Source organism: Malania oleifera, chromosome 2 (genome assembly GCF_029873635.1).
Source record: "Malania oleifera isolate guangnan ecotype guangnan chromosome 2, ASM2987363v1, whole genome shotgun sequence".
NCBI classification, from domain to species: domain Eukaryota; kingdom Viridiplantae; phylum Streptophyta; class Magnoliopsida; order Santalales; family Ximeniaceae; genus Malania; species Malania oleifera.
In genome coordinates this window covers 119231459-119249641 of record NC_080418.1, presented here as the reverse complement: position 1 = coordinate 119249641, position 18183 = coordinate 119231459, and the positions used below count along the sequence as shown (strand labels likewise).

General features: G+C 36.4%; 1 protein-coding gene across 1 annotated transcript in view; it reads left to right on the top strand.

The window, feature by feature from the left end:
• Positions 1 to 18183, top strand: part of LOC131149818 (uncharacterized) — a 55820-nt gene that overhangs the window by 33366 nt on the left and 4271 nt on the right. The window contains exons 6-13 of the mRNA XM_058100584.1: positions 317 to 409; positions 494 to 658; positions 742 to 882; positions 971 to 1048; positions 1699 to 1811; positions 1903 to 1963; positions 13591 to 13758; positions 17752 to 17853. Coding sequence (XP_057956567.1) covers positions 317 to 409; positions 494 to 658; positions 742 to 882; positions 971 to 1048; positions 1699 to 1811; positions 1903 to 1963; positions 13591 to 13758; positions 17752 to 17853 — 921 coding nt within the window. The remainder of the gene's footprint in view (positions 1 to 316; positions 410 to 493; positions 659 to 741; positions 883 to 970; positions 1049 to 1698; positions 1812 to 1902; positions 1964 to 13590; positions 13759 to 17751; positions 17854 to 18183) is intronic.

Below are 18183 nucleotides of genomic sequence, written 5' to 3'. Positions count from 1 at the left end.
CTGTTATTTAGCGGGATCGGAAAGCTTTGTTGTACTCTTGTTTTATTTCTTAGTTTTTGGGGCTTAGGATAATGTCTTATCCTCTTTTTCATGTACTGTTTTGCTTTTCTCAGTTTTCTTCTTAATAAATTTCTTCTTTTATTAAAACAAAATCATTTTTTGATGTCAGCTATTTTTCCAGTCTGCATGGTAACTGGGAAACTGTTGTTTGGGCTTTCTAAGAACATGAACGCTTAAGATTGTTCTTTGTACTTTGTTGTTGTTATTACTTTTAAAATTAGTTGGTTAATTGAGTAATTCTTCTGAATTGTGACAGGGATGGTTGCCAGGATTGAAGGCAGATGGAGATTCAAGTCAACTCCCAACCATTGCTGTAGTGGCATCATATGACACATTCGGAGCTGCACCAGTGTGTAATTTTATTTATTTATTGTTTTATAGATCTATCTACTGATATGATTACACTGAAGTTGGACATTTTTTCTGTTTGCAGGCATTATCAGTTGGAAGTGACAGCAATGGGAGTGGTATTGCTGCATTGCTTGAAATAGCTAGGTTGTTCTCTCTTCTTTATGCAAATCCTAAGACTAGGGGAAGATACAATATACTTTTTGGACTAACTTCCGGTGGACCTTATAACTACAATGGAACTCATAAGGTGCTGAGCTTCTGCTGCTGCCTGAAATTTAATTTCTTTCCACATGCCTGTCTATATAAAATATCGGCCTTGTGATTCTGCAGTGGCTTCGGAGTTTTGATCAACGTGTGCGTGAAAATATTGACTATGCTATTTGCTTGAATAGTATTGGTTCATGGGACAATGAGTTATGGATTCACGTGTCTAAACCTCCAGAAAATGCCTTAATAAAGCAAATTTTTGATGTGAGTGAATAAAATTCCTTAATATTGTCAAATTGCATTAACTTTTGATTGTTACATTCTATCTTGACATATATGGACTGCTGTTCAGGGTTTTTCTAATGCAGCAGAAGAATTGGGTGTTAAAGTTGGCTTGAAACACAAGAAAATAAATATTTCAAATCCTCGAGTAAGTATACATGAATTGTGCATATCAACGCACTTTATTATCTGAACTTTCTCTGAACATTGCTTGAGAAAAATAAGAAAGGTTAATGTTAATGTATGAATTTGATGAGATAGATTGTAATGTGGATGTTTGATGATAGCTGCAATGGAAAAGATAATTATGCTCAAGTGTATTCGAGCTATATTTTGAATGGTGTTAAAACTACTGCAGTAGGATTTCAGTCCTAATTTTCTCTTTCTTGTTTATCATGCTTTCTTCTTTATCTTAGTTTTTCTTGTCTTTTATTGTGCCCTTCCAGAGGGGCACACATGCAAGGAGGAACTTTGCAATGAATTTAAGCAAAAGGACATTTTGACATTGCTGTTTTCATTATGTACAACAACCTCGCCAATTCAAGTTCAATTATTGTAGTCCATTATTAGCCAAATTTTTATTATAAAAAGAATATGTTAATTCATTGTAAAATGAAAAACATATCTGGTGGCTTCCTTGTCAATCAGGTACTGAGTTAACATTTCTTTTACGTTGTTTATTTATCAGTACTGCTGGAACAGTTCTTGAATTGCTACATGCTTGCTATGCTTTCACTTTGATTTTGTTATTATATTCTACTGTTTAGGCCAGGTAATGATATTGTTGACCTGCTGTAGGTAGCCTGGGAGCATGAACAGTTTTCCAGGCTAAGAATTACAGCTGCCACCCTTTCTGAACTTTCAACTGCGTCCGAGTTTTTGGAGAGCACAGGGGGTCTGTCTGATAGAAGGTCAGGTTACTTAAAATTCTGTTGCTCTGACAGCTGGTAACTTTTTTCTATTTTTCATGGTCATATACTGAGGGTAAAGTTTTCTGTGCAGACATTTTGTGAGTGAAAGTTCAATTATCAGAAGTGTCAAGTTAGTAGCCGAGAGTCTTGCGGTAAGGTTTATGATTTTATGTTTTGGTGTTTTCTCACACAACTATGCATGCCAAGATTTGGTCCATGGATGTGAAGTATCTTTCCTTCTTATTGTGGGAATAAGTTGCCTGAAGGACAATATGATGGCCTCATATTGGCATTTACCCTGAATAATTTTTACATGGACTAATAGAGATTTCTTTGCTATTAGAGGAACCTACCATTTTATATTCCTTTGAAGTTTTACAGGGTAGGCTTTCTTGGCCCTTAATTTCCACTGATGTTGTGTTTAAATGAAGGACTTGAAAATATTGGAATTTTATTAAATCTTAATATTTCAAATTCAAGGATCCAAAAAAAAATCTCTTGATGCCATATAAGGGGTTTAGGGAGATCTTGGTTTGTGTAACATTGCCCCTACAATTGGAGAGGCTGTTTTTATGACTTGAACCTATGACCTTGGGGTTGAGTGTAACACCTCCATTGGGTCAAGGCCCGCCCTCAGTGAATATTTTTAGCTTGGTAATATTTGTAGAAAGTTGAGAATACCCATGGAATATGAAAATTCATTGACAACTCTAGCATTTTGCTTTAAAAGCTTTAAATTATTTTCTTTTAAAGCTCCCTCCAAAAGCTAAAAATTAGCTTCTTGAAAGCTCAAAAAAGCAAGTTGCCGAATGCTTTGAACCTAACTTTTGCTTTTAGAAAGGAGAGGTGCAGAACAAGTATGGCTGAAGAACACTTTGCAGGGGAAAAAATTAATATTTCTCAACTCCCAAAAGCTACTCCAAAATTCGATGCATGAGCAAATAACTAATTATTGGAAAGTCTGATCATTCTAAAGGCCTTAATGACAGAAATAATTCCTACCCTGGATAAATGAACTAAATAAGATATTGCATAAATATATAAAAATGAAGATGGAAATAATAATTTAAAATTTTTTTCAACTTTTGAATTTGTTAGAGACTTGAATTGTGTCAGGAGGCAGGGAACACGTGGCATTCTATTTCAATTTTCCTGGGTTAGAAAGAATCCGACCTCGAATTCTGATGTGTATACTGACTGGCAGTGTCTTTTCTGGAGGTTGAAACCTGTTTCGAAGCAGCTGGAGTTGAGGCTCAGTGTGGCATGTCACATAGCTAGTAGGACTAGGTGAAGTATTCTTTTCTTCTGGTTTTCAAGCAACGTGGAGTTGGATTTGGGATGGCAGATTATCTTATATGCACATTGCCACAGTATAACAGTGAAATTCAATCTGTGATCAGGCTGATGTTGACATAGTAAGGGATGAGATGGAATGGAAACAATTTGTTTTTGCTTTTTTCTTTTGTTTTAGGGTGGGGAAGCATCTCGAAGGTTTATCCTTGTCTAACTTCGGGGCAAAAGGGATTGGAAAAAGAAGTATCCTTATGTTAATAATCTTAATGGATCTGACATGCAGGGGCAAGTTTTTGAAAAGAAATAGCGATGATAGTTTTTAGATGAAGAATTATCAAATAGGTGGGTGAGGAATATCATATTGAGGAGAAAAAAGAAATGGGTGATGCATATGATGGTGAGAGTGTGTCAGATTGTGATTTTTTTAGTGATAGAAGTTCACTTTTAGATGTAGTTCACAAGCACTTTGGGTATGTTCAAAATCTTCTGATTTATTGGGGGATATTTCTTATATGCCTCCGTCTCTGCTGGATGGTTAAGTCCGTGTTTCTATTTTTGAGGATGGTGGAATGCTCAAGGAGAGGCTGGTGAATATGTAGACTGAGGCTGGTCATTTGTCCACCCATGTTTCTCTTGGGGAGAGCATAATGGGAAGGACCTATAGGCATAACATCTGACGGAAAAGATGGGCTTGGGCTTGTTCGACCTGGTACAAGTCCTTTTGATTGCAGTAAAAGGCGAACAGACAGCGGGAATTAGCGAACTTGCAGTGCTCTATTAATTATGATCAAAAGGGTTTGAAAAAGGGGATTTCTTAGGTAGCTTTTATTAGGTTTTTATTTTGGATTTGTTCTTCATTTAATGAAAGATTGTTCAGAGTTATGCTCCATATTTTGTGTGTTTTGTGCTCAAAATAAGACTCAGCTCTTCTTATCTATTTGTATACTTATAGTGATAGAGCTCAGGAGTATTTCTTCACACCTTCTTATACTTTTATGACTTGTTTTGGCTTGGATTATCAATCATCTTGTTCTCAAACTCCTCAAAGAATGGGGTTGTCGAAATAAAAAGTAAGCATCTCATGGAGTTGCTCGTTTTTTATTATTTCATTTGAATTTCCTGAAAACCTTTTGGAATGAGACAATTCATATTATTTTACCAACAGGATGCCTACTTTTGTCATTGATATGAAATCTGTGCATCCTGGTCTGTCTCCTCATGAACACATATTTTTTATGCTTCCATGTATATTTGGACATGCTTCCTTTTTACATCAGCTTGTATGGGTGTTGAATGTTGATATATTGGATCATTGTGCGATCAAATCTTTCTTGTGGGATATTCTCATGCTCGAAAAAGTTATCAGTATCATGGTCTTGCAAGGAATAGATTTTTTGTTTTTGCTAATTCTTTGAGTCCACTCTTTATTACACTACCACAAATGCTTTTGTTTTTTCATGATTCGTTTCCATTACTGATTCCCTAGTACCTTTGTCTTGCTTCTTCTGGTCATCCATCTTCTACCTTTGCAGATGTATACTTTGCAATTTCATCACCAGACTTCGTTGTTGACTATGGGTTTACTTTACCAACTGTTCCCTTGTCCTTCAATCTAGTTGAAAATGAGCCCTTTATGGACCGATTTAATGGAAGTAAGAAAATTCACTGTGTAATGAACCATTATGGTCCATAATGTCTGTTATGGGACGTTGGACCCCCCAAGTTGGCAGAAAATGGTCTTTTAACCATTTTTTTCGTGTTCTTTCAGCTAGTTTCTTGTCTCAATGGCTCCCAAACTGAGTTTCTAAGCTGTCTGAGCAGATTTTGTGCATAAAAACCTGAATTTGAAAATTCAAGTCAAGATTTTGAAGGATTGGGGTCTCCAAGTCAGGATCATGGCAGGGGTAAAATGTAGCCTTTTCCTTACATTTTTTTCTCTTTTGCTATGGTTTCTTGTTGATGTAGTTTATATATATATACATATATATATATAATATAGCATTCCACTTACCTCATTCTGGGTTTTGTAACAGATTTTGATCGCAAAACCAAACCCCCCTTTGATGCTTTTGAACCTTTAGTGCATGGTTTTTAAACTTGGACCAGACTGGCCGGTTTGGCCCAGTTCAATCGGAAACTGGTCACCAGGCCTGTTCAATCAGCACTCTAGAACCAGAAATGAGGCGAACCAGTATTGACCTGTCCAACCCAGCCTGAACCAGCATGAACCAGTCTGAACCGGGGTCAAAGGCCGGTTAACCCGGCCACTCATTGAGAAAGAGAAATTCTCACTGAAAAAGAGAAAAATTGCTGCCATTTGAGCATGCTGTGGGCTTGAACCCATGACCTCCATGGGACGCCCCTTCCTTGCCACTAGGCTAGAATATTTTTTTATTTTGTATTTCAACAGATTAAGTTATATATATCTATATAAATTTAACTAGAAATACACAACATCAAGCAATCATATAAATATTGATAAAAATAAATTATAATAATATAATAATAACTTTTAAGAATATTTTCAAAAAAATAAGGAAAAAATACAAATTTTTATATAGATAGTTACTAGATTATCTAAGTTTTAGTTAGCTAATGACTTTAATTAGTCTTTTATAAAATATTTATATGAGATTGGAAAGAGATTATTTTTCTAATATATCTATTATATAAATATACACTAGGTCGACCACCGGTTTGACCGACTGGTCTGACTAGTCTGATCGACCCGGTGGCTTCACTAGGTTGGTCACCAGTTAGGGTTTTAAAACCATGCTTTAGAGATAATATATGTGTGTGTGTGTTTGTGTTAAAGGTTATTTTAGCCTTTTAGTACTATTATTAAGTGTGCTAGTATGTTAATTAGTGAGAGTTAGTAGGGGTATTATGGTCATTAGAATGTATTTGATTCGTATTATAGATAGAGGGAGAGACCATATAGCATCCACTCTTCATAATTTCACAAAACCAACCATATAGTCTGAAACAGAACCCTCCACAGCCTAACCCTACAAAAACTAATCGCCGGAAAGTGCCTCACGTGCCCCAATGCCCTAGAAGATTTCCTGCAATCCCTACCCCATGCGCTGGCCCGTGAGAGAGATTCCATCCAACTCTTTCTAGTTTTTTTCCTTCAGCATGATCTGATTCTTTCTCTAGACGATATTATTGAGTTGTCGGGCATGTTTTTTGCTCAAAGATCCAACCTTTTTCGACCATGCTCTAGTGGTAATCCATTAATTGTTGTTCGGTGTTCGTAAAGGCTCTGTGGTTGTCGGTGCTTCACATCATTTGTGGTTGTCCCGATCATTTTTAATTATTCTCCTTGTTTGATATTGGCGTGGTTGCTAGTTTGTGAGTGTTGAGATGGAGTCTATGAATCCCAAAAACATGTTTCCTTCATCATTGCCACAAATAACAACTTAAAAGTTGGATGGAAAGAATTATGTTCAATGCTCTAAGGCTACTTGAGTCCATTTATCATGATTAGGAAAATATGGCTACTTGCTCAAATTTGATCCTTTTGATGAGAAGAGAAGAGAAGTGTGGATTCAAAAAGATGCTTTGATTGTTTCCCTTTTGTGGGTTTCAATGGAGCCTCGAATTGCACATATTTGTGTGCATCTAGATATGTGCAAGGAGATTTGGGATTATGCCAAGCTTCTATACTCTAGTAACATTTCACGTATATATGATTTATCTTAGGAGTACTTTCAATTACAACAAGGAGACAAGATTATTGCAGGTTATTTTGGAGAAATGAAATGTATTCATGAGGAGCTAAACGTTGTGTAGCGTATAACTGCCAATGTTCGTGAGATGCAAAAGCAGATGACAACTCTTTGGGTTCTAGCTGGTTTAAGACCCGAATTTGAGGCAATCCAGTCCCAGATACTTAGTAGTGCAAAGTTGCCATCATTTTTCGATATTTATTCTCGCGTCCTTCGTGCTTCCTTTGGCACACATTATCCTGCTCTTGCATCTGGCTTTAAGAGGACAACCTTTGCCACACAGGGTAATTCTAGTTCTTTACCAAACAACCGCAAAAGTTATTAAGGTGGTTCAAGCGGTCGTGGTGGTAGAGATGGATGAGTTAGAGGCACTCCTCACAAATGCACTCATTGTGGACGAGGTAATTATACTATTGAGCAGTGTTGGGATCTCCATGGTAGATCTTCACGTGTTGCCAGTGTAGCCTCCATCGACTTCACACCTTTGGGGCCAAGTGAGGGGCAACATATTGTATCTATATCAAAGGAAGAGTACTCCAAGTTGCAGTAGTATCAAGCGTCACAACAAGCTTCTCTTCCCATTGCATCTTTTGCCCAAATAGGTAATCCCACAGGATTCCTATTGTCTAGTACTTCTCGTCCTTGTCCTTGGGTTATAGACTCAGCTACCACTGAGCATTTCAGAGGTATACCTAATTTCTAGTCTACTCTTCAGTATCCTTGCAAATTTACCTTGTGTTACTCTTGCTGATGGATCCACCATAGCCTTCAAGGGAATTGAGACTATAAATCCCACTTCTTTTATTTCTATTCCTTCGATTTTGTACATTCCCAAGTTTCCTCTCAATCTTATGTCCTTTAGCAAGATTACTAAATTCATGAATTGTTCGGTAATATTCTTACTTGATTTTTTGGCAATTCAGGATTTGAAGACGAGGAAGACGATTGGCGGAGGGTGTGAAGCTGGTGGACTTATCACTTTAAGTCGTGTCTCCTTCTACCGCCTGCATTGTTGTTGCTACACCTCTCCAAATTCATTGTTGCCTTGGTCATCCTTTGGAAAAGTTGAAACATCTAGTTCCTAATTTGAGTTTTGTGTATAGTCTTGATTGTGACTCTTGTTGATTGGGAAAGAATCATCGTGTCCATTTTGCTTCCTGAGTCAATAAACGGGCAGCAAGCCCTTTAATGTTAGTTCATTCTGATGTTTGGGGTCATAGTAGAGTTGTGTCCAAGTTGGGTTTCCGTTACTTTATAATCTTTGTGGATGATTATTCAAGTATGACTTGGTTATATTTAATAAAAGATCGTTCTGAGTTATTTCTTATGTTTTGTGCCTTTTGTTCTGAAATGAAGACTCAATTTAATTTTCCCGTTCAAATACTTCAGAGTGATAATGCTAAAGAGCATTTTAGTATGCAATTCACTACTTATATGACTCAGTTTGGTATTCTTCATCAATCATCCTATGCCCACACTCCTCAACCAAATGAGGTTGTAGAGAGGAAAAATAAACATATCCTTGACATTACTTGCACCCTACTTTATCAAATGCATGTACTTAAAGTGTCTTGGAGTGATGCTGTACTTACTACTTGCTATCTGATCAACAAGATGCTATCCTTTGTTTTTAGTGGTAAAATTCCCTTCTCCATTTCCTTCCTTAATTCACCTTTATTCTCTCTCCTCATATATTTGGTTGTGTGTCCTTTGTTCATCAACTAACTCTTGGGGTGGATAAGTTGGATCCTCGTGTTATAAAATGTGTCTTTCTGGGCGACTCATGTACTCAAAAGGGATATCGTTGTTATAGTCTTACTGCACATGTTACCTTCTTTGAATGTACACTTTACTACACCCAATCCTTGAGTGCTTCTAATCTCAATGAGTCTATTCCTTTGCCTAATCTTCTAGATTTTAGTTTACTATCCTTGCCTAATCAGTCACTTGTGTCTCCATGTAGTTTGAGTCCTCTTTGTTTCGATCGTTGTAATTTGCAGGTGTATTCACGATGGTGGCTGCAAGGAAGAGAGTTCCCCTAGTTTTTTACTACCATGCCTTTGGTTTCCCCGTTTGATGATCATATTACCCATGATGTTGATCTTCTCATTGCTGTCCGGAAAGGAAAAAGAACATGTACCCAACATCCCACTTCCAACTATATTTGGTACGACCTCTTCACCTTCCTATTATTGTTTTTTCACTGCTCTATGCCCTTCTTAATCTGTTTCGGAAGCCTTAGCTCACTTTGGGTGGAGGAATGTCATAGTTGAAGAGATGAATGCCTTACAGGACAATGGTACTTGGGACTTAGTATCTCTTCCTCTTGACAAGTTTGTGGTTGGCTGTCACTGGGTATACACTGTGAAAATCAACCCCAATGGTTCAATGGTTCGTTTGAAGGCACGTCTTGTTGCTAAGAATTATACTCAAGAGTATAGTTTGGATTATTTTGACACTTTCTCTGGTTTCCAAACTTGCATTAGTACTTTTGTTCATCTCCATGGCTATCACTTGTCACTGACTTTTGCATTAGTTAGATGTGAAGAATGCCTTTTGTCTATATGGAGCAGCCACCTGGGCTTGTTGTTTAGGGAAAGTTAGGCTTAGTTTGTCGGCTCATGAAGGCACTATATGGTTTAAAACAATCTCTTTGGTCAATTTAGTGTTTTAGTACCTGAGTTTGGTCTTCGACGGTGCACAGTGAATCATTCTGTGTTTTATCGTCATACTTCATCAGGTAGGATCCTTCATGTTGTGTATATGGATAATATTGTTATTACAGGTGATGATGATGGAGGTATTCAGGGTCTAAAACTTTTTCTACAGACTAAGTTTCATAGCAAAGATCTTGGACCGTTGGTTCTTGGGTATAGAAGCATCTGGATCACGTATGGGAATTGTTTTGTCACTGAGGAAGTATGTCCTTGATCTATTGGATGAAATTGGATTATTGGGATCCAAACCGCTTGATACACCCATGGATCAAGCAGTAAGTTAGCACCCATGGATCGCATGGGTGATTTTTTACCTTATCCTGGACGATACTGGAGACTTGTTGAGAGATTGAATTATCTTTGATCACTTGGCTGGACATATCTTTTGTAACGAGTGTTGTGAGTCAATTTCTAGATTCTCCAAGGACAAGTCACTGGGATGCAATAATTCACATTTTGAGATATCTCAAAGGTGCACCCATGAGCGGTCTTTTATATCGAGATCAAGGTCACACTTATATTTAGGGATATACAAATGCACATTGGGCTAGGTCGCCTTTCAATTGAAGATCCACAACTAAGTTCTGTATCTTGGTTTGTGGTAATTTGGTTTCTTGGAAGAATAAGAAACAAATTGTGGTGGCTAGGTCAAGTACTGAATCAAAGTATAGAGTTATGGCTCACACTACTTGTGAACTTGTTTGATTGAAAGAACATGATGGAAAAATTGGGTTTTCCACATTCTCAATGTGATAATTAAGCTGCTCTTTATATTGCCTCCAACCCAGTCTTTAATGAGCAAATGAAACACATTGAAGTTGATTGTCATTTTGTTCAGGAGAAACTTGTGCAAAAGCTCATTATTACCACTAATGTGAAGTCCAATATACAACCTGCTGAATTGTTTACCAAAGTTTTGGGGGGTGCTTGTGTTAAATTTATTTGTAACAAGCTAGGAGCATATGATATTTATGCTCTAGCTTGAGGGGGAGTGTTAAAGGTTATTTTAGTCTTTTAGTGTTATTATTAAGTGTGTTAGTATGTTAATTAGTGAGAGTTGGTAAGGGTATTATGGTGATTAGAATATATTCGATTTGTATTTTAAATAGAGGGAGAGACCTATCTTCAATTTAGGCCATTCATTTATTTAAAATCTCAACAATATATAAGAATACATTCAAATGCTTTTTAGGGGGGTAAAAAAAAATTTCGTTGAACCTTGTGTGCCATGGATCCACTAAAGCACAGTAGGATTTTCTTTTCCATATTTTATGAATTTTTTTCTTTGTTAAACTTATCAAGGAAGGATTTGGGACTTCATTTTGTGTATTTAAGTTCATATGAGCTTGTATAATGTGGACTTGGTGATGTAGAGCTTTTGAATTTATTTTATCTATTTTCTTTGTCATATGATTTATATTTTCAATTGTCTAACTTTCTAACTAATTTAGTATTTATTTTATAAAGTATAAATCTAACTTTGTATATGGTTGTGAAAGCTAACCAAGTTAGGGCTTTTCTCACCAATTGCGATTTGAAACCCACCTTGACATTTAGTAGTTGCAATCTATGTTGCATGTAGGTTGATTAAAATTTACTAAAATTCATTTAAAACATTAGTATTTAAGGTTATGGTGTCAAACATGTGAATTTGTGTGTTTTCTACAAGTTTGTTAATGCGAAAAATGAATTCGTAGACATGGAAATGGTTACTCGTTACCTGCAATGGCCGCGACCTTTAGACTGCAACCATAGCCATTAATTTGAATGTTTCCATTATTTTAAACCATGGCTCCTAATGAATTAGATCTTCCAATTATCGTTCGTAAGGTAAACACTCCTACACAACTCATCCCATATCTCATTTTGATTTCTACAATCAATTTTCAACCTCATATTATGCCTTTGCCTCACTATCGTCAATTATTCTTCCTACATTTCTGAAGCTATGTTTGATTGGTGATCTGCTATGGAAGAAGAGATCAGTGGTTTTGTTACAAAATGATACTTGGGAATTCATTACTCTTCCTCATGATAAGTGTACTACTGGTTGTCAATTGGTGTTATAGTGAAAGTTGACCTCAGGGTGTTGTTGGTTAGTTGAAGGTTGCAGCTAAAGGGTATACTCTCATTTGTTTCCAATACTACTAAGGCGTTATTTCCCATGTGGTCAAGAATCTTTTTACATCTGTGCATCTATTTGTGGCTGTTGCCATCATATTTAATTGGCCATTGCATTAGTTAGATGAGAAATGCTTTTTTTGCATGGAGTACTCTTCAAGGATGTTTACATTGAGCATACCTCTGGTTTTTTTCTGACGGAGAGTACATGTTGATTTGTCATTTGAATATGTCTCTATATGGCTTAAGACAATCTCTGTGAGCATGGTTTGGGAGAATTAGTGAGAGGTACTGCTTTTGATCTTCATAGATGGGGATGGATCATTCTGTATTATACTATGACAAGGGAAATTCCGTTGATCGTATCTGTTGATGGTATTGTTGCTGCATAGGATGAATTAAGGGAATGCAAGAGTTGTGATTGTTCTTAAATGGCATGTTTAAAACCAAAAATTTGGGTTAGTTGAGAGTTTGGGCTCACGTAGAGTCAGTTTGGGGCGGGCTTGAAGGCTTGAACTATAGTTTTCATTGAGGGGAGCTTGGTTTTAATCAATGTAGGGCATGGTGTCAGTAACACAAAAGGCTCTAATACCGCTTCGGTGCACAATAAGATTGCCCAGGGCATGCTTTGTGAAAATGTGATTTTGAAAAAAAAAAAAAAAAAAACACTCCAAATTCGGTACAAGAGAGATTTATAGGCCTTGGAGCCTTGGAATTCAGACCAATGTTTTAAAAGGCTTAATCGAGGCTGGCGTCAAGGCAGCCATGCCTTGAGGTTCAATCTAAAATGCCAAATTCCAAAAAGGCTAACGCATGACACAATAAGGCTTACGCATTTGCACAAAATGCATGCCTTTTGCGCCCTTTTAGTTGAGGCTTACACATTTTGGGTTGTGATTCTCAAGTTTGATTTGGCTAGAAAAATTTTAGTTACATGTTTTTATTGAACCTGAATCTTTCCAAAATAACTGAGTTGTATCTTAGATCAAGAAAATAATTTGAACTTTGTAATAGTATAGCTATCTCGTCATGATTTACATCTTGAATTCATGTTAGCATATGTTGAGTGGCTAACAAGTTGTTTGCAAAGTATGTTTAATTTCTTTACATTATATGCTTTCTTTTTTATTTTTTTTCTTAATTTTTAAAATATATGTAATTTATTTATGTATTTTTATCTAAAAATAAAATTCTCAAAGGCTTACATCGACACCTTAAGGCTTACGCATCACCTCTTAAGGGTTAAAATGCCTTGCCTTACGCATTCACCTTCTAACATTGATTTAGACACCTAATTAAGAAAACTCAAATTATCTTAAGCAATTGAAATACTTCTTATTCAATGAAACTAAATAAGATATTTCAGGCAAATATGAAAATTAAAGGGAAAAAAATTGAAGGGAAATAAGAAAATTTTCAAAATCTCAGCAGCTTCTTTAAGTTCGTGGGAGACCCACATTGATGTGGACCATGTGGTGGTACGTTTAGTTGCCATTCTATTCCAAGCTCCCTCAAAGAAGTGGAGAGGTGGTGGTGCTAAAGCTGGCTTAGTCACAATATTTTTATTGTTTAAAAAAGATTTGTGCTACTCAAATACTTGATATAAATTGTCTGGTTCAAGTTTTAGCTTAACTAAAAGTTTTGACTTTTGGTCATTTCTTGATATATATATATATATATATACATATATATATGTATGTATGTATGTATGTATAAATTGAGCATGAGTGCGCAAAATCATTCATAGAATCAGGTAAAAGACTCTTTAATAGACTACGACTCATGTTGGCATGCATTGACCGTTGATGCTTTGAATTGACAAGCAAATTTTCCAGCCAAGCTAATCTGCAATATTGTTAGGTGGTTCCCTTTTAATGGGTTAAGTTCATTGATATAGCTTTGTCTCCTTGCACACAGAGGCACATCTACGGCCACCAGGGAAAAAATGTTCAGATCTTTGCTGACGATAGTAGTTTGGCAGTCAACCCATCTTATATACATTCTTTGTTGGAACTTTTGTCGAAGACACCTCGAGTGGCACCATTTCTAACAAAGACTGACCCATTTATCATGGCACTGAAACAGGTTTTGTCATCTTTTTATGCTTCATTTAATTTTTTTTTTTTTTCTGGTGCACTAGATTTCCAAGTTTTTGTGGTTTGGCATATGCAGTTCACGTTCAATTTGAATTTTTTTTGGTTATGCATTTCACAGGTAGAAGCTGTTTTACAACTTATTTTCATATTCTCATATGTTCTCCTGATTGTTTATTTTTTAAGTATAAACTCAAAAAACTTACTGCTGCATGTTTATATGTTCAGCTGCACATTCAACTTTTTTGAGGAGCCTAGTGATAGGAAAGCTCTTTCTCTCACACATTGTGGTTTGCCTTTCCATCCCCTTCCCACCTCTCCCCTCCCCCCTGCCGCCCCCCGCGGGGGGGGGGGGGTGGGGGGTGGGTCACCCAGCAAAAAAATTGCTAATTATATTGGTAAACATCTATGATCTTATTTTTCTCACTTCGAATGTTATTCTTCAAATACATAATATTTCACGCTTTGCCGTGAAAGCAAGAAAAAAAACATGGGTGGCATTATGACTGGGGTGTCAGTTGGGTTCTTACAATGTTTGTTCAATCAAGCAAAGCTTCTTTTTCTTAACTTAAGTGGAGGGAGGAGGGCATTCTAAAAGGGCCTGGGACCTATGAATGGAACAATACAACAAACATGATGAAATGAAGAAGAATGAACTTGGGGTACGATGCATATAAATGAATGATGGATGCTTCATTTACAAAGAAGCTGTTAAATGTCCTAACAGTGTAGTGGTTTTCGACTTGTTCAATTTTGCGTAAGGTGACACGAGCCTTTTTAGCCACCTTTTTAGCCAAGAGTGAGCAGGTGGTTTGGTCAAAGCCCTGGTTTGTGGACAATTTTTTCATAAAACTTCCTTTGGTCTGGTAGGTGGGTGATGATTGCATGGAGAGGAGTTGAATGGGGAAGGAATGAAAAAGAAAATAAAAAAGAAAAAGGGGGCGCCGGGGGGGGGGGGGTGGTGGGGGGAGGTGAGAACAAAGAAGAAAATAAAAAGGAGGAAGACCTGAAGAATTTGCCAAAAAATATGTAAAATTTTGGTTGGATTGTCTTGTAAAAAAGAGAGCATATGTTCTTCATGATGATGTTAGCTAGTTTGATAGTTTGATGTGTTGTAAGTGTAAAATCCTGCCAACCTTTCAAAAAGTACCCCATTGTAGAGAAGTTTGAGAAGAATCTTCTGGGGTGGAACTCTAGACTCTTTTCCAAACAAGGGAGGCTGCTCACCCTTGTTAAAATAGTACCCTCTCAAACCTTCTGGTCTGATTTATGTCTCTTTTCTCCATGCTATGCTCAGATGTGAAGAGATTGGAAGATTTGCAAAAATGACTCCTTTGGGAGCAATATGGGGAAAGAGTTCAAGTACCATCTATTTAGATGGAAGTGATAAAAAAATCCATTAAGAGAGGAGGCTTGAATATTAAGGACCATGACTCTTTCAGCAAGACCTTGGGAGGTGGAATTGGGGCTTCATGATGGAGAGAGATAACATGTGGGGGGTTGTGGAAGTGGAATACAGGCTTGATGGGAATGGCTTGACTACTAAATAGGGAAGCTTATGCTGTGGTGTTCAGGTGGGGATGGAGAAGGATTAGGAAAGTGAGGGTAGCTATAATGCACTATGTTGATTTTGTTGTAGATAGTGAAGAGTTGATGGCTTCCTGGCTTGAAAAATAATGAGACTAAACCCTTGGAAGATTGTCTTTCCTGAGTCTATGGGCTGGATGAGTATAAAGATGTGCTGGTTAGTTATAGCCAAGGACTACAATTTTGATTTCAATGAAGATTTCAAGGGCCTGACTTTATGGAAGTTTTGATGGAATTTCAGTTTCATTATAAATTTCAATGTAGATTTGAAGAAACACCAGAGAACTTATCATAAATTATGCAAATTATGAATGAAACTTTGGCAATTATCAAAATAGATGATTGTGAAAAATAACAAATATGAAAAGCCCCTAAATTTCCTCCTTTTTTCAATTTCTCTTTTAAATTTCTGAAATTTCCATTGAAATTCCAAATTTTTTGCTGAAATTTTGCAAAATGGAAATCAGAACTTGATTTCCTTTCAAGCCCTCCTGAAATCCGTCCATCAGAATTTCAGTGAAATTTCCAAAATATGGATATTCTTATAGCACAACAAATTTGATGGTGGTTCTGTGTGGAGTATAAAATTTGATTGGCATGTCTGAGATTGGGAAGTTGATGCATTTTTCAAGCTTCTTTCGGTTTGTATATAGAAGACTGGATTTGCCATAGGAGGTGGATTTAGGTCCTTACACTAGGTTAAGGTGAACTCTTGATATAAAGTGATAAAAAAGAAGGATGTGTTGGCAGGGATGATCTTTTTTCCCTGGAAAACTGTTCAGAAAGCTGCTCATCCCCGTAAAGTTAGGTTCTTTGTTTGGGGGCAGCTTGGGGGAGGATTTTGACTGTTGATAACTGAGTTGTGAGAGGTGACTCTTGTGATGATGAGTTTATCTCGAGCTTTCAAAAATTCAGTTATTCTTGAATTGTGGGCTTGGATGGTGGTTGTGCTTATTAGACATACCTGTCACATGATTTTTTGGACAGTGTATAAAAAGAAATGGAAGAGGCTTCGAAGGAATAGAAACCTCACCCATCATGAAAGGTAGTAGTCTAAAGTGGTTTTTGTTTTGGCATACAGGAGATAGCAATGTAGATCACCAAACTGTTTTAGATTTTATTGATTTGCTGTTTTGTAAATGACATTTTGTACCTAAGTTGGCACTTGTCATCACCTTAGTGCCATTTCTTCTCTTATCAAGAAAAAAGGAGTAAAATCATGCAACCAGTTGATGTGGATGTTCAGGAGACAGCAATGTAGATCACCAGGCTGTCCTGGATTTTGTTGATTTTGTTTTGTAAATGACTTGTGTTGGCATCCCCTTGCTGCCCTTTAGTGAATTTTTTCTCTGATAAAGAAACTGTAAACTCATGCATCAGTTGATGTCCACATAATTTCATATCCAATTCAACTCTAAATAAAATTAATATATGAAGTTTTTTATTGAAACGCTGGGAAAACAAATAAAAATAATTTTAAAAACCTAAAGCTCCATTCAGTTGATAGGATGAAGGGGGATAGGATGAGATATAATATCCTATCTCTCATCTCATTTTTGGTTGCATTTGATATGCAGAAGACAGTGTATCCCTGGCCCATTCCTCATCTCATATACATGGGACGTGATATATGGTATCCTGGAATAAGTGGAGGGATAAGTGCCTACATTACTGAAAGGGATAGGTCACACCTTTCAGTCACAGTCAATCTTTCAAAAGACAATTGAGGCAAGTTGAGGTGTGCCTAAAAAGCCCCAAGGTATAGTCTAAAGTACCCAACTCTCCAAAGGCAAACTTATAATACAATAAGGCATAAACTATAAAACAGTATTTTTTTTTCTATGGCTTTTATTTTTATTGATTACCCCTACATTAGTTTTGTGCTAAAAGAGGGGAGGAAATAGAACTTGAGGTCTCAATGTATCCTTCATAAAACCATTTTTCACTCTTGGAGGAGCAGTATTCTGCCATTGACAAGAGGGGGCAGAACACTCATCGGTTACGGGTGGTAACTCTTTTTTTGTTATGTTGTTAAGATTTTAAAAGCTTATTTTTTTAGTAGTTTGTTCAATTATTATCATATTTTAGGTTTATTATTTTTTTTCTTAATTCTTTCCTTTAAAGGGCATAACATTCATTTTTTATTTAATATTTCTTGATTCATTCCCTTTTCATTTGTTTAGGGAAAAATACACGTAAAATATGATCTTTTTTATCTGCCAAAATTTAAATGTATTATACTATTTTGCTGCTTGTTCATATATTCAATATATGCATGTCATCTGCAAATGAATTTGGAAATTTTTACTGAATCTTACAAATCAATTTGATTATCGATTCTCAAAATTTGGATTTCAGTTCACGATTCAAATCTCAATTTGACAACTATGGTTGGCAGGAATTAGCACAGCATACTGTTGAGGTGAATGTGCAGCATGAGATGATCGATGGGATGTTCACTTTCTTTGATTCGATAAGAGCCAGACTTTATATTTATCAGGTTCTGATATTACTCAAGTTTGCCCCTTTTTTCTCTCTCCCTCTGTTATGCACTTAAGCATGTACGTGTGCGTGCACATATTATAGGATGTGAGAAGTCATATTTAACTCAATTATTTGGTTATAAAGAGTCTATTTGATATTGCAAATGATAGGCTACTCCTTGGACTTCTATCCATCTTTGCTTAAAATTTACAAATGATCAGATGTTTGTTCAGTTACTTGAGCTGTTCCACTTTGAGTTTGACTGTTCCATGTGTGACATCGTTAGGTATGAGAACTTAAAGAAAGTGTAATAAACTTAAAATATAAGATAATAGAAGAATGCAAT